Source organism: Paralichthys olivaceus, chromosome 5, assembly GCF_024713975.1.
Source record: "Paralichthys olivaceus isolate ysfri-2021 chromosome 5, ASM2471397v2, whole genome shotgun sequence".
In the NCBI taxonomy this organism is placed as follows: Eukaryota; Metazoa; Chordata; class Actinopteri; order Pleuronectiformes; family Paralichthyidae; genus Paralichthys; species Paralichthys olivaceus.
In genome coordinates this window covers 10166758-10182997 of record NC_091097.1, presented here as the reverse complement: position 1 = coordinate 10182997, position 16240 = coordinate 10166758, and the positions used below count along the sequence as shown (strand labels likewise).

Here is a 16240-nt window from a genome sequence, read left to right as displayed (position 1 = left end):
AATTGTGCATTTCTTTTATGCATCTACACAGCATAGAATGACTATGCCAAGGGTTTTCCATAACTGCATTGAAACAATGAGCCCAGGGAGAAGCTCTGAGTGACGAGCTGTAGAGATTTCTCAGTGTCTGACATGGAAAGGCGGACTGTGACAGGCTGTGGTTCCTGCTACAGAGATGTTTTTATGAACTACTGCTTGCCAGAAAACAAGTTATAACTTTCCCACTAAATTTGAGTCATCATCTGAGATAATGAGAAACATTTCAGCATTCAAATTAGGAAACTGCTGCTGCAGACTTATATCATTAAAGGTGACCAGATGAAGCAGCAGCCCCAGTCAAGAATAATGGTTGGGAAATGTTTTTATTCTTAAGCATCGCGATGTGGACGACTTGGCTTCGATGCAGAGACAGAACATACACAGGACATGATTCAAATCTTCCACTGCACTACCACTAAATGTTTTTTAGCAATGTCCCGCCGCTGATTAATTATAACCAACACTGCTTCAGGATCAGGACATTAAAGGTCTGATCGTCTTTTAGTGTCTAATGAACAGTGAGTGATTAAAAGAAAGAGGAGCAGAGGTCTGAAAGATTTCCAGCGCTCTGCTACCTGTAAATAGAAATAAAACAGACAAACACTCTAAACTGCAAACAATGTTTTCCTTTCTCTTTAAAAAAAAAATACATAGCTAATCTCTACAGGGAACTATGTTCATTTTGAAAAGAGGAGACAACATCAATGGTCATAATTTCCACTGTACTGCAGTCAAACTAGATTGTTAATAAGGGAGCAATTCCCTCTACATAAATAGACATCAGTGGGGCTCGAATAGACTGTCAATGCTCCAAATTAATCCATTCCCAAAGCCATTGCAGAGTAGCAAAGCCCAGATCATTGTGCCGCTACAAAAGCAAGCGAAACAGCTTGGAGCAAAATCTGAGAGCTTCTGAAAGGGGCACACTGAGATTAGGAAAGTGGAGCTCCGCAGAGAGATGACTCCACAGCAGACAAAGGCACTGGGAAGGAAGAAAGGTCATTGTGCTGATTTGGGATACAGGGATGGGTTTTTCCCAGGTTAAAAGTCTGTAACACGCTGATTACCACTGCTAAAAAATTAAGAATTATGAAGTTCGGTTGACAGATAAAAAAATTCGGATTGTCAGTTAAATCCCACCACCAATATCTGGTCGTGGTATCTCTTCAAACTGCAACAGAGATCACTTTAGCTGCTTTCAGACTTGCACTGAAGTCCAGACATTTTCTTAAAATTTTCTGAAGGGGCTACGTGAGAACGCAAATGTCCAAGTTAGTTGCTTGGTAAAAAACATTGTAGTCTGTCCTGCCAGGCTTCACGCCTCATTTAAATGTCCCAGAAATGTTCCAGTTGTGAACGTTTCTGATCTCCAGCTTCGTTCTTGATGTTAAAGCCAAACTCCACAAAATTGTGTAGAAAATTGAGTTTTCATATCTGAAAACAGCTTTAGAAATAAATACCAGGTCAGCAGGAAATTCTCTGGTGGAGGACAGTTTGAAGAAAAACACAGCTGTTTAGAAAGAAAGGAGTCCTTTACAGAGGCTTGAGTTTATTTGTATGTGCGCAGGTTTTATTAAGGGACGATACGACTAGATTCAGTGTCAAGGTGCAAACACAGTTGTCAAGTTTCAATTTCTATCCCTCTTAAGCACATTATGGATCCTTCTACCTCTAACATCTTGTTGCACTGCTCTGTCCCCGTTTTTTTAAAAACAAATTAGTACAAATAAACCTTTCATTTGTTCAAAATTAAAGTGGTTCTTAAAATATTCTGGAAATATCTTCGTCAGAGTAATAACACTTGGTTTCAATGATTTATTTTAAATTCTTTATGTTCTGCATTCTGCAACTGGTACTATCATTATCATTGAAGAAGCAATGCCAAAAGCAAAATATTCCTCAAAAGCCATCATATAATGCTTTCATTTGATTTCCTATACATTCTCTTATCGGTAGCTTCTTTCTATTCATTCAATCTATTTCTGTCATTCAAGTCAAACACGTCGCTCATAATTTTCCTGCCTCTTTATGCTTGGAGACTGGCTGCAACTCTTTATCTCATTTATCTCTCACCTTTTCTTTGCTGGCCCCTAAAAAGTTGTCTGGAGACCAGGTTCGGACACAAAGTCCCACCATGCAGGCGGCTGGCCAGTAGATCTGAGTCTCTGAGAACCAGGGAATCAAGCTAAATTCAAACACACTAATTAATCTAGTCTTATCATTAGTAACACACTTAGAAAAACTGTGTATATACTTTTAGAAACTAATTATGAAGCAGCTTCACTTCTCTCCAGAAGAACGTGACAGTCAATATTTCAAACAGCAGAGACGAGATCCTCTTTAATAATTCATTAATTTACTGTCTGTATCTAATTCTGATCAGGGAACAATATGCAGACAAATACGAGCCAATTGTTATGTTAATTTGACACAAACATAAATTGTGATTGAAAAACAAATATTTGAAAAAGAAAGTTCTAACTACACATGTATTGGAATTTAAAATAACTAATAATTAATTCAATTCTGGAATTATTTTGCATTAAAAAAAGTTTATTTTCATTTTTGATATCTGAGCTCTTGTTTTTTTCAGTTGCAGATTTGATGTTTTCAAAGTCAGATATTTTTTCTTCCATTTCAAATAACATTGTTTTCATTCAGATTTTTTTTTCGCTTTCATATCATATTTTTTTGTTTCAAATTTTTTGTCTGGACCTGTTCTGTTCCATCAGATTTGGCTCCATAGAGTAACCTCCTCTGAAGAAAAGGAAATTGGACAAAAAAATAGAACAGTATGTTTATAGTGAATAAATCCTCCTTCAGCTTTCAAATGCTACATTCACTTTATTTTTTCCAGGGAATCTTAAAACTGTCTTTGCTTGAGAGCTGAAGCAGATATTTGGTCATGCAGATCCATGGAAACAAACTGTTGCATTGTTGAGCTACTGAAAGATGCCGGATGTAATGAGATTACTTTAAAATCCTTTAAGGTGTTTCTAAGCTGTTGCATTTCAAAGAACAAAAACACATTTTGTAAGGTCACAGTTACATTGACCTTTGACAACTACATTCTAAACCGTTCATCTGTGATTCATTTGTACCAAATCTGAAGAAATTCCATCAAGGCCAACAAAATCGAATCGGTTCATCCTGAACGCTTGTAGGAAATTTGAAGAAATACACAAGAATGGGATGGACAGAATTACAAACTGAAATCATAATGCCTCTGGCCCCTGGCTGTTAGCGGCACGGAGGCATGAAAACTAGAGAATCTCCACTGTCGTTTGGAAAGACAACCTGTTATTGCTTTTCGAAACTATACAAAAATCTCAGAGAGCCATTTCCCAGCCAAGACTGGACTCTAAACACAAAGTAGAGGAACTAAATTGTCAGATAGAAGCAGAGCAGTCCATTCTTTTGCAGATTATAAGGCGACACCCAACGAATTATACTATTCAAGCTGTGATTAAAAAGACTGGGATCTTTTAAAAAACTCAGTATTTGGGGATTGTATGAAACGGCTTAAAATCACGACACTGCCTACAAAATTGAATCCCATTTTTTTTCACCTGGACACAGCTGCAGGGGTAATGAAATTCTCCTCATTGAAATGAGATGCAGATGAAGAGCGAGGCATCTGAAAGGACCGGTGAGTTTCATACACAGCACTCGTGTTTTCTCAAACTATCTCTGTGGGTCTGCGTTTCTCACATGAATAAAAAATGACATACAATCAGAAAGTAGAGGTATAGCACAGAATAAATAAACCACTAATTGCGTCCTTCACTTGAAGTTTGTCATGCTAAGGCCACTTGACGTATACAGTATGAAGGAAAGAATAAATGAATGAGAGATCTAAAGGAGGTTATGGGTTTTCTGAGTTTCCTCTGGGATTCGTTGCTGCTCTTCTCTCTTCCTGTGAATTGGATCCAAGCCTGGCAGCCACTTCAGTCGGACTTTGGTGTGTGTTTGAGTGCGTGAAGTGTTTCTCACCTGTTCCAGGCTTTGGAAGGTGAAATTGTCAGGGTTTGTTTCAAGGTTGTTCTGCAAAGTCAAAAGTTTGATTGTTAGTCTTCGTGAATATGTTGGGAATTCACAGGAGAAAATTAGTTCCAACTGAGGAAGAAGGAACCTAAATATGAAAAAGATTTTCTGTGACAGTCATCAAACTGGCAGCTACAGGAGTTTGCTACAGTCGGCATTGCAAACTGAGAAACTGAATAAAAAGGACACTCATATGAAGAAAGTTTGGTCACTATTGACTCATGTAACTGAAAACTTCTTCTAATTTAACAGTCAGAGAAGAACAAGAAATGTACAAAAAGCATAACACATGCAGTAGAAACCTAGTCTGTCTATATTTGGATAATCTACTCGACAAAGACCAAAGACCTCCTTTCAGGCGTTTACAGAATGGAATGAAAAAAAAAGACAGCCTATATACATAGTACAAATTAGGCTGGTTGCTCAATGAGTATATATACACAAACCAGTTAAGTTTCTATAGGATGCTGATTTACAAATTCCAAACTTTTAGAATTTAAATTTACAATAATGTCTACATAAACAAGACAACCAGATAAAGTCACCAAAAGAATCCCAGATAAAGGAATAGTGTTGAAGATCTAAGAGCTGTTCTCCTGTTCCATGAAGCTCAGCTCTGTTCCCAGAACCCTGAGCAGAGTAAGTTGTTGTTGCTGTTGTTATGAAAACGCCACTTACAGTATACTGATGAATGCCAGCCGCCATTGCTACAGAGCGCTGGTCGCTGTGTCAGTTTATATGTATTGATATTAATATCACATGTCCAAATCCCACCAACAACACATCAACACTGCACTTCCTTGGAGCCTTAACGATACACATTTCTAGTGTGAAGCAGACAGACCGACAAGAGATTTCGGTCTGTACATCTTTTATTTTTATTATTTATTTTGATCTCAGAATTTTTAATTTTAAGAGAAAATCCCTGAAGTAAATGTAAACAAGTGTTGGTATACAAATTATCATCATTGCATTAGCCTTAAGATGCTCATTATGTTTCCGGATCATGTTTAAACACAATACTGTGTCTCAGAGGTATTTTTTCTTTATTAACCATATATTTGTATGTTTGTGTGTTACATGTTTTAATGTTATGGACTGTAGTGTGCCTCACACATTCACCTGGAAAAATCATATGGTCTACTCTCGTCATAATGATCCTCACCGACTGAGACTGAAATCCGGCACCTTCCAGATGTCAAGACAAAGCCGTCAGATTCTCTCTCTTCCTGGAAAGTGGCGAGTTGACTGCGAGCTCTGAGGGGTATTAATAGCCGCTGCAGGGGTGCTGAGGGTCTTTGACAGTACAAAGGGTCGTGGTGGCACTGAGGTTCAGAGCAGCGCTGACCCACAATCACCTCGACGGGTGAGAGGCAACAGAACAGCCCTGTTTTGAAACCGTCGTTATCAGACTTGACATGTTTCTCTTGATTTGCTGTCAGTCCAAATATCTGCCAGATGATGGCAGCGTTGACTGAGCCCAATTTAATTCAGTATTAAGTTTTGTTGTTCTTTGCAAGGACAATTTCAGTCTGTTAAACTTACCCTTCTTGGCTGGGGAAGCTGGATTGTTCTTCTCTCTCCCTGTAGGGACAGAGAAAACCATTTAGTAAATTAAGCCTCCACACTTAGTTTTGTTAGCGACATGTGTCGAAGCAATAGACCAGGGAAAACAAAGTCTCCCCTTTGTCTGCCTTCCATACAACCACATCCACCATGCTAAGTGCAACAGATGAGACCAACAGCAGTTATCTGTTGCTTTACTTATCTGAGCTTAACTTAGGATTGTACTATGGTATAGTTTTCTCATAGTTGTCTGTATATTATTGTCTGTCTCTGCTTCGTAGAAATAAAGTACTTCAGTAGATCTATTTGTTTTAAGTACTGTTTTGTAATGCTGTGTTTTGTCTGACAAGATAGATGGAGGGGTTGTGTGGTTTCAAAGGTGAATTGACCGTAAATTGTGCACAAATTCCTGGATAGCAGCCTAAACAACAACACACAACAAACAGAGAAGGTCATGAGTCATAAGTAATTCTACATGACCTATGTTTTATGTTCAAGCCCGTGTTCTCCATTACTTGGCCGTGAGAAAGATTTTCCCTTGTGGACGATAAAGTTTTAGCTGCAGAAGAACCAGTCTGTGTTTAAGTAATGCATACACAGATAAAAACATTATACACTTACACAACTATTACTGTTTAACTTCACTGTGTGTGATCATAGACTTTACTGAGTGAGGACATTGTGGAAAAGTGAGGACATTTGGCCAAGTTAAGGTGAGGGACTGTCCTCACTAAGATATAGTATAAGAGTGTGTGTGTTGTTTTGTTTAAACGTTTATATGCTTTTTCTTAATATCCCTGAGTTAGTTTTTTGTACTTTATTACTTTTGCAGGGAGAGTGGATTTTTATGACTCTCTTTTTTTCATGTCATTAAGTTGTGTCCTTGATTTATTAATTAATTATTTGTGTCTGTTCGTGTACCTTTTGTTTTTACAGATGTGTTTTTATGTTATTCTGTTTTGGGTTTTCTTTATTTATATTTTTTACCATCAACCAGTCAGGAAATACAGATGAAAATGAGCCTGCATGGCTAAATCTGGTAAATGTACATGCTAATTAATGTGTATCGTCCATTTAAACAAACTTGCTAGATTTCTGATATAACAATTACACAAAAATTAAAATATGTGTCAATACAAGAGATGCACTAAGTGATGGAAACGGGTCGGACAAAGCCGCAACCTTATTACTCTGGGGGCCCATTAATAACAGATTAAGTTTTAATGGAACCTTCTTTTAATGTCCTGGGCTGCTGTGGCAGGGGTCCTCTGGCACTTATCTGCAGAGTGGTAGAGTGAAGGCAGTATCAGTGGGTTTCAACACTGATCAGTATGCATCCGTCCAATTTAGATTGACATCATGCCTCTCAGGCCTGCTCACCACTGCTAAGGAAAGCACCCAATTTATTCAGGATTATTTGAGAAAATTATCCCTCCAGAAGTGAGGCACAGCCCAGGCAAGCATTTTCAGTCACAGCAGCCGGCTCTGCCACTTACTATTATGACTCCTCTCCTCCACTCAGGAAGCAACTGCACAGCAACTGACAAACCTCCAAACCTTTTGTGTCTGGTTGAGTGCTGGGGAATGAGCCAATTAGAGGTGTTTGTCAGGGGAGCAACAATCATGAGACAACTCACTAAGACAACTAGTCAGTATGGCTGAGTGTGTCTGAGTTTGTAAAATGATTTGCTATTCATTCAATGCAAAAACAAGGCAACACTTCCTTTCATTGTTGATACAGTGCAACCTGTATGCAGTAACCCAAGACATCAAGCAATATGTGAACTTTGGCTCCAAGTATCACCTGGCAAGAATGAACTCTACAAAATCTGCAAAAACAAATGACACAAAAAGCCCCCCTGCTTCTTCTCTGTGCAGCGATGAACAGTTTCCTTTAGACACGACATGCCAGCAGTGCCCTCTACTGGCAAGTAAAATTAAAACTTGACTAAGTCGTGGAAAAGAGAGTATAAAAGGATGAAAATATCAAATAAATGAATGTAATGAAAAAATATTGTGCAATATTAATTGTATTTTTAACTATATTTATACATTTGTTTCATAAATAAAAATAAATCTTCATTATATATATATATATATATATATATAGATATATATATATTTATTTCAAAAAAATGTTTTATCCGTGTGGAACAAATCCAAATATAAAACCAAGAACTGTTATCTTAACCATTAAATAATAGGATTATATTAAGGTTGTGCTGTGCTTTCAGTTGGTTTACTTATTTGCTTCATCTGGATTAGAATTGAATGGCAGACAAACAGAGGACAAGTCCAGTAGGATTCATTTTCCTCATACTGTTATAATCCAGTGTTAGTGAGCTAATTAATGAAATTCATGTGCAAGCACACAACGTTATCTGGTTTTGGTTGTCCTTTAGAGCATGGCCAGTTCATGGTTGTCGAAAAGGACCCAGATACCAAGAAAAGGGGTAAATAGAAAGTTAGTCATTACAATGATCGACCTCTGGAACTAGCCACAACCTGCACAGTGAATAAAAAAGAAAGGACACCAGCCTTTTTTAAAGTATCTTACATACAGCTGTCGTTGTCATACACACAAGCTCATGCACTTTATTTATTTAAAAATAATATGGTTCTGACAAGGATTGGTGGAGGTGCTTAAATCGATATTTAATGAGGTAAACTCCTAAATTGTCTTAAATGAAACCATATCAAATAATCCTTTATTAAAAGGATATGTATGAGCAAAAAGGAAAAAGTCATTAGTTCAGTCAAGGTGCACTGAGTTCATTTTATCTCGTTTCCGTTGTATCTCGGTCAAAATCTACAGTTAATGCACTCAGTGACAGGACCCCGGCTTCAGTAAACACCAAAGGCCACATAGATGTAATACCTTATTAGGTTCATGATACTGTATGTGTGACATGGATTAAAAATAAACATGTACACATAAAAGGAGATTTTATTTATGAGTAAAAATTAACATCTTACTAGGAGGCAATAAAAAATAGCTTTTATATTTTACTAACTGGTGGAGAAAAATATCAGGTTATAGATTTGACATTATCAAAGTTGATATTAGTGAGTGCAAGCTAATTATTGTCTAGGAATATGAGGAAACTTAGAAAAAAAATAATATTTGCAACATAAAGCACAATGGAGATGAATGGGTTAATTGTGCACCTGACTCAAAGGCCTGTCAGACTTTCCATTCGTATACAAACAATTGCACAAGGTTCAGTCATTCTGCATTTCACAGCCTGTCCACCTTAAATCAAGACCTCCCGCATTTAAGGTAAACAATTTAATTTAAACCTCAAAGCATGGAAGCATTTCCTTCAAAATACTGCTATTATGCAAATAGAACTCTGTATTCTGTTGTGAATTTACTGAGAATTAATATCCTAAAATTTCAATGTTCTATCCACAGCTGGTATGCAAACCATTGTGCTGTTGGTGCTGTGGGTACTGGGAATATCACTTGTGTTGCCCGACCCAGACACAGCTGGGGAGAAGGCGACTGAAGAGCCTATCCCATGTTCTAAAGGATGCGCCTGCCTGCACGATGACTACAGCTCGGAGCTCAACATGTATTGCAGCGCTCGGAACTTCACCCAAGTCCCGCCTGACATGCCAACATCCACTCACTCTCTCTGGCTGGATGGCAACTTGTTCACCTCACTGTCTGCCGTGTCCTTTAAGGATCTCGCCAACCTGAACTTTTTGAATCTGCAGAGTGGCCAGCTGGTAGCACTTGACCCTCAAGCATTCAAAGGACTTAGGTCGCTAGCACACATCCACCTAGAGCGAAATTCGCTACGCATGTTACCAGGTACACTTTTCCAAAATACACCTAACCTTGCATCACTTAGTCTGCACAACAACCAGCTTACTCGTATTGAGGAACGGCTGTTTTCAGGACTTTCACACATGTGGCTTCTCAACCTTGGGTGGAACTCGATAGCCGTCTTACCCGAAACAGCTTTCCATGACCTGCAAGGTCTACGAGAGCTTATTCTTGCAGGGAACAGACTCGCTTACTTGCAGCCACAGCTCTTCCAGAACCTTGTTGAGCTTAAAGAGTTGGATCTAACTGGAAATTACCTTAAGGTCATCAAGGCTAATGTGTTTGTTAAACTCACTAAACTGCATAAGCTGTACCTGGCCCAGAATCACATTGTGACCGTGGTTCCAAGAGCATTTGCAGGCATGAAGTCGCTTAGATGGTTGGATCTGACAAACAACAGACTGACTACTATGCATGACGACACTTTCTTGGGCCTGCACAGTCTCCATGTGCTACGTCTCTCCAACAACTCCATAACTGGAGTTAGGCCCCGGACCTTCCGTGACTTGCAGTACTTGGAGGAACTACGGCTCAGTTACAACAGGATCCGAGCCCTGGGGGAGAGGATCTTTGAAGGGCTTGGTCATCTGGAGGTCTTAGAGCTAGAACACAACCAAGTGCAGGAGGCCCAAGTGGGTAGTTTCATGGGCCTGTCTCATGTGGCTGTCATCAACCTGTCTGGAAGCTGCTTTCACAGTCTGCCTGACCAAGTATTCAAAGGCCTGTCAAAGCTTCATAGCCTTCATCTGGACAGAGGCTGCCTAACGAGGATCACATCTCAAGCTTTCACAGGACTCTCTGGACTGAGGAGGCTTTTCCTGCAGCATAACAACATCTCTGTGGTGGAACGCCAAAGCTTCGTTGATCTGGTGGCCTTACTGGGACTGGACTTGAGTTTTAACAAGTTGGATGTCCTCACAACCAACACATTCTCTGGCCTCAAGAACTTGGAGTACTTGCTGTTGTCCAACAATGACTGTCGACAGTTTTTGCAGAATGGCACAAAACAACTGCTTCCGAGGCTGCGCTACCTGGACCTGAGAGATAACGCCTTGACAGGCATGGTCCCTGAGTACCCAGAGAGCATGGAAAAACTTTTGCTGTCTGGGAACCGTTGGAAATGTGACTGCAGCACCCTCCCGCTCAGGAACTACAGCTTGAAGAATCCGCTGGTGATACCTCGTCAGGTGGAGACCCACGCAGAGGGTGAAGAGCCTGACACAACCATCACCATATACAACAACATTACATGCACCAGCCCACCACGTCTAGCTGGTCAGGACCTACGCGACATTGACAATGAATTCTACCAAAGCTGCTAAGCAGACACAGGCATGTTTAGAGAATGTGTTTGTACACAGCACAGGATAATACAAAACCTGTAATATTATCAACATATATTCACACAGCTTTTGATTTCACTACTGGAACTGTGAAAAGGTTCTTCATTAACATCTTCAATAATAATGGATCAATTGTTGTCATCTGTAGCCTGTACACATTTGATTCAGATTTTTACAAATATTTCTTTGGCTTTATGTGGATATATTAAAATTGAATGTTTAATTGTGACAATTTAATGACAGCAGGTGTCACTGCATAAAAAGGAGCATTTGAAAAGCTTTAAGACAATTTGGTTTACACTGACATGAGCATAAGAACTGTAAAACGTTATACAGAGATATAAAAAATATATATATAGATATATACATTTAAATTTGATGCATTTTGAAGGTACTACTTCATGTTTGTTCCTCTATAAACACTCTCCATTCAGATATCAGAAAATAACAATGTGAAAGTATAATAATCAATGGTGGTCATGTGCAATGTGGGCAAATAATAACAATAATAAAACACTGCAACAGGTAATGGAAACATCAGTGACTTTCATTTAACCTTTCATAAAACTGACGGCAACAACCTGAAATGCCAGGTCACTAAATTTTAAATATTTAAGCCTTTGAGCTATAACTCTCGCTGTTTTTAATTATTTATGTGACTAGGCAGGAGAAAATGTGTCCACAAGCTAAGACACTAAAAATTCTAAGTATGTTGTGTTTTACTTGGTTGAGCTTGTGCCTTCACTTTCTTAAGATGTACACAAAGTGAGCTCCTCCCAAAATAAACAAAAAAATAAAAGTATATAACAAATACAAAGGCATGAAAGTGTGATGGAACATGTGTCACATCACCTGGCTGACAGTCCTCGCCCACCTGCAAGGGGTAAGTAGCTTTAGCACAGCAGCTAACCAGCTAGCATACCTTGTTTTCTGCTATTCAGCCACTGCCAAACATTTCAGGTCAAGTCAGAACGTGTTTGTACGGATGGTTAACTGCACACCACACGCTCGCTGCGCGGCCTGCCGAGCTCAACCTACCTCGGACATGTGTCTCTACCATCCTCCGGAGAGTCACAGCAGAGATTCTATATTCTCATCTTTGTTCGTCCACTGTACTGGTGTAAAACTTTTTACGCGGCCTAAGGCCAGTTGCGAAATTTCCGCCAGTACTTGAAGGCAACATCGTAGAAGCGGCTGCACGCGGAAGCTCTCTGTTGCCAATGGTAACCAAGGGGCGTCAACTACGGATCTTAAACGTTTACGTCACACGAAATACACATTTTTATTATTTACTGTTATTATTGTTAGTAATAGTAGAATTAGTAATATTAGTATTAAATTGTACTTAAATATTTGTACCCATGCTCTTACTTTCCAGAGTTGTTGACTGATTAAAGTAGATCTGTTAATATATATATTTTTTTATTACAAATCCTGAGTCAAAATAAGCTGCTCTGAAGAGCTGCTGATTCAATATGATTCTTTTTGTAATTTATCAAATGTCAAAACTGTAAAATGTGGCTGAAAAACATTTGATTTTAAATGTGTTGTAGCTGTTGAGGTGTTCTCCTTTTTCTCTCCTAAAAACCCATCAGTGTCCAGCAGCTCACCTCTGGGGCGCCCAGAGCTCGGTGAGCTCCTGCACAGGGTCAGCACGGGGTCACGCTCCACATCTGGACTTGTCACCAGCACCTCCAGATCTGCAAAAGGACATCCAGGGTTCTTGGACCAAACACACACTTGTGTCTGACAACATCCTGTTGAATGAAATGTGCGTCACGTTCAGCAATAAAAATGGTGGGTGCACTGGATGGGCCACAACTGTATTCTAATATATAGGGAAGATGTTTGGGTTTACTGTCATTGAAAGTTTGTATATGTTGGATATTATTAAAAGTGTTTGATGTCAAATGTAATAATATTGATAACAGTGATCATCTGTCTCTTGCAGACAGAATAATGAGTGGAACAGGTCATTGTTGCAGCAGAGTTGCAGTTGAGCCACCAGGAATGTCCCACTGTCTGTATTGACTTGCGTTGCCCTGATCCTTCAATAAAACCACCAAGTACATCCCCAAATCTTTCATCAGAGTCCAGGTCACCAGCCAAACACAACACTGAAGCACCACCTGCAGGGATACCCAACCTGAAGGTCCACGCCAGATCACGCATGAGGGACATGTAAATATATCCCGCATTAGACACATTTGTCATGCTTCAGTTTATTTGGTTTCATTTCTCATTTCGTTTTCATTTTGTTGTTTCTTTGCTTACAGGGAGTCGACTTGCAGGAGTGTGGAGATTGAATATCCCAATAGATATACAGATCCACCGGAGTCAGTACGAGGAAATGAAGCAGAGGAATTGAAGGAGAAGCCACCTCAGGCTGGAGAGTGTGCACGTTGTCATGACTCAATCTTCCTCTGTACAGTCTGAGTTTAGAGGATTCGATCAAAGAACTGAAGCAACAGAAGTGTGTTTATTTCTCATTTAACACTTCACTGATAATAAACAGTAACACACACATTCATACAGTGCATCTATAAGCAGCACTTTCTCTATCATACACACTTACACTCATATATATATACACTGTCAGCACAGCCGTCAGGGGCAGAATGTTTCACAAGTGCACTTTCCCAGGATTGAACTGCCGACCTTCTGGTTGGTGGACGACCCGCTCTACCTCCACGTGTCATATAAGAAGAGGTTGGCGCACAGGTCCTTCTCTGGGTTGCAGGCCTTCAGCAGCTGCGGACAGAGGATGGGCTGGTTTTGAATGTTGTCGCTGTGGCTCATCACTGCTACACATCACAGGCAAACAAAATATACTCTTTTGTGTTTTACAGTGTCGGATAAATCTCACACCGATGTTCTTCCTGTGTGTTTTGTAGAGGATGGACATCCGTGCACATTTCTATACCCAAGTAGGCAGGTTCCTCTCGCACTGTACTTCAGAAGTTCACTTTTGGTTGAAGGTATCATTTGCTCTGGGATGCACTGGCTTCTTCCTACATCTTTCATACACCCTCCAGCTTGTTGTAGACTGAGGATTCCATGTTTGTGGTCTGAGGCCCCTCTACCCACCGCACAGGTTACTGAGTGACAGCACTGGTAGAATATAATTAAACACACAACTTCATCAAATTACTCTCCTGCCCAGTTGGTCTGGTGTGTGATTCGTGGATCCAAATCAGGCCCATGCAGGACCTTTGTCAGAGTCGGAGAGAGTTGGAGCTGCCTGCCAGTCTGTCTTTGCCCTCGCTGTTTCAGGGTCCCTATGCCCACTCATCGTTGAAGGATTTGACAAGTTCCTCAGGCTCTCTGCTCCTCAAAAAACAACAACAAAGAAACAGATCCAGCTACTGTCACTACTCTCCACTCATCTAACTGCCTCGAGCTTGAGGAGGAAGAGCACAGAACCACGACAAGCTTCTGAATAGGTTTGTTATTAAAAAATTTAAATGCTGGAAGTTAATCAGTGGCGTTATATTTTTGGACTGTATAGCATTTCCATATTGTTTCAGCTCAACATCTTTGGTAAGCACTGTGTTCACATGCTCCTGTACTGTTCCTCTACTGTTTCTTATTTTTAGTTGGATCCGTGAGGACAGTGCCAAATCCTTGTGGTGTGATCCTGTCCCATCAAAGGACTCTGACGTGGAGAAGGTGGTGATTTTGACCCTGCCTGGGAAGGACATTTGCCAAGGCCTGAGCCTCCTACACAGTGTGCTGACAGGAGGGTGGGTGAAGTTCAGTGATATTGTCCTGTCCTGGGTTTTTTGAACTGGAGGCGGCAGCAAACAAACAAATTACACCATCGGACACACACGGCAGCCGATGCAGCTTAAAGAATGAACACTGTAATTGTGTATGTTAATGAATTATTTTTTCCACACTTCTCTAAACTTAACCCATGTTTAGATGGTTGCAATAGGTTTTTTTAGCTGATATTCTCAGTGATGTACAATTTACGCTGCTTGGCTTGAAGTGGCCGCCCGCACCGACTCGATTTCACGCCCGCAGGAGTCTTTAGAAGGCAGGAGAAAGCAGCCACAACAATCTGATGCCCTCTCCTGTTCAAGCGTATGCTCTCAGACTGATGGATGCTTACGCTTCACTGCAAAGTCTCGATTACCCCGGGAACCTGAGCGCACTGATGTCACCCACACCTGAAGCGGCCTCCGGGCAAGCCTCAACCCCTCTTCTTTGACTATGAGATGATTCTATACAACACATCAGATATCACATCCAAAGTCAAATATCTTGAGGGACGATCCAGTATTTTTGAGTATTTCAGCTTGTGAGGAAAACATGAGCAGATCATATCTTCTCTACAGACCACAGGACGCGCCCACTCCTGAAGTTCCATCCTCAAAACTGCAGCAAAAAAGAAATCAAATCCTGCCGAAGTCCTTTTTATAAGAACCACAAAGAGCTTTTAGTTTTGGGTCTTGGATCTGCATCACTAAATGTTTTCTGGCCAATAAGCTCAAGACAACATATAGAGTTTGCACACTTTGTGTAACGCTGCTCAGAAGGACGTAAACATCGTGTACAATAGTTGCAACTTCTATGATACTTCTGTAATTCTGGTGATTTGTGTTCCACAGACTCCAGCAGAGCGGCTTCGTGATGGTGGACCTGCGAGTCGTGACCCTGGAGAAAAGCGATGTTACGTCACTAAACTGCAGGAGGTGTAAGGTTGAAATGAAAAACAGTTTTAATGCAAACTACTTCATAATTCATACACTGTCACTTGATCTGAGCCCTCAGACCTGGAGGTCCATGCGGAGAACCTGTGCTCTGGTCCATCGCCGGCTCTCAGGCTGCTGGGCTCATCCCTCTCTGTGTCTGCAAAGTCAGAGAATCTGCATCCTGTCAGAGAGCGACTGAGGATGTGAAAGAGATTTTCCAGATGAGCTTTGCCCAACCCAGGCGTTTAGACTAAAACATTGCACTACATACAATACTCTGGCTGTAAGAGACAGACATACTGTGTTTCACTCTTGGTTTCTTGTGTCAGACTCTCAGCATATGCTCAGACCTTTTATCCTCTGAGCAGAGCTGCACACTGGCCCCTGTGGCCCCGAAAGCTCTTTCACCTTCAAGTGCGTCAGCTACTAAAGGAAGTTTGGACGACTTGTCTACAGACTTTTGATGAAGAACAATGCAGTGAACTCTGCAGACCCCTCTATTTTGATTGCATCATAGTACCACAATCACAGGAGTGCACGTCTTCCAGACTGCTGCACCATTATGTCAAAGCGTTGAACACTGCATGCTTCAACCATTTATTAAAGCAAAAGGCGTATCTCTAAATCATTTAATCATTTATTGGGACTTTGGCAGAGACACTTGTGGAGAGGATGTTGAAATATGACTCAATTCCAGATAACCTTTGTAAACACTGCAG

The 16240-nt window shown here is 40.4% G+C and overlaps 2 protein-coding genes across 4 annotated transcripts in view; one reads left to right on the top strand and one right to left on the bottom strand.

The window, feature by feature from the left end:
- Positions 1–12002, bottom strand: part of mrtfbb (myocardin related transcription factor Bb) — a 68587-nt gene extending 56585 nt beyond the window's left edge. For 2 of the 3 annotated variants that reach the window (XM_069525400.1, XM_069525401.1), the window contains exons 1-3: positions 11863–12002; positions 5629–5667; positions 4033–4083 (exon numbers count right to left, since the gene is read on the bottom strand). In XM_069525400.1, coding sequence (XP_069381501.1) covers positions 4033–4083; positions 5629–5667; positions 11863–11871 — 99 coding nt within the window. In that variant the 5' untranslated portion in view covers positions 11872–12002. Of the gene's footprint in view, positions 1–4032; positions 4084–5248; positions 5471–5628; positions 5668–11862 lie in introns of all 3 variants that reach the window. The other variant, XM_069525404.1, reaches the window with a different exon arrangement.
- igfals (insulin-like growth factor binding protein, acid labile subunit) lies at positions 8855–11353 on the top strand. Its single transcript, XM_020094531.2, has 2 exons — positions 8855–8929; positions 9065–11353. Exon 2 carries the CDS (start codon positions 9070–9072, stop codon positions 10801–10803), a length of 1734 nt encoding a protein of 577 aa, XP_019950090.1. The 5' UTR covers positions 8855–8929; positions 9065–9069; the 3' UTR covers positions 10804–11353.
- Positions 12003–16240: the final 4238 nt, after the last annotated feature.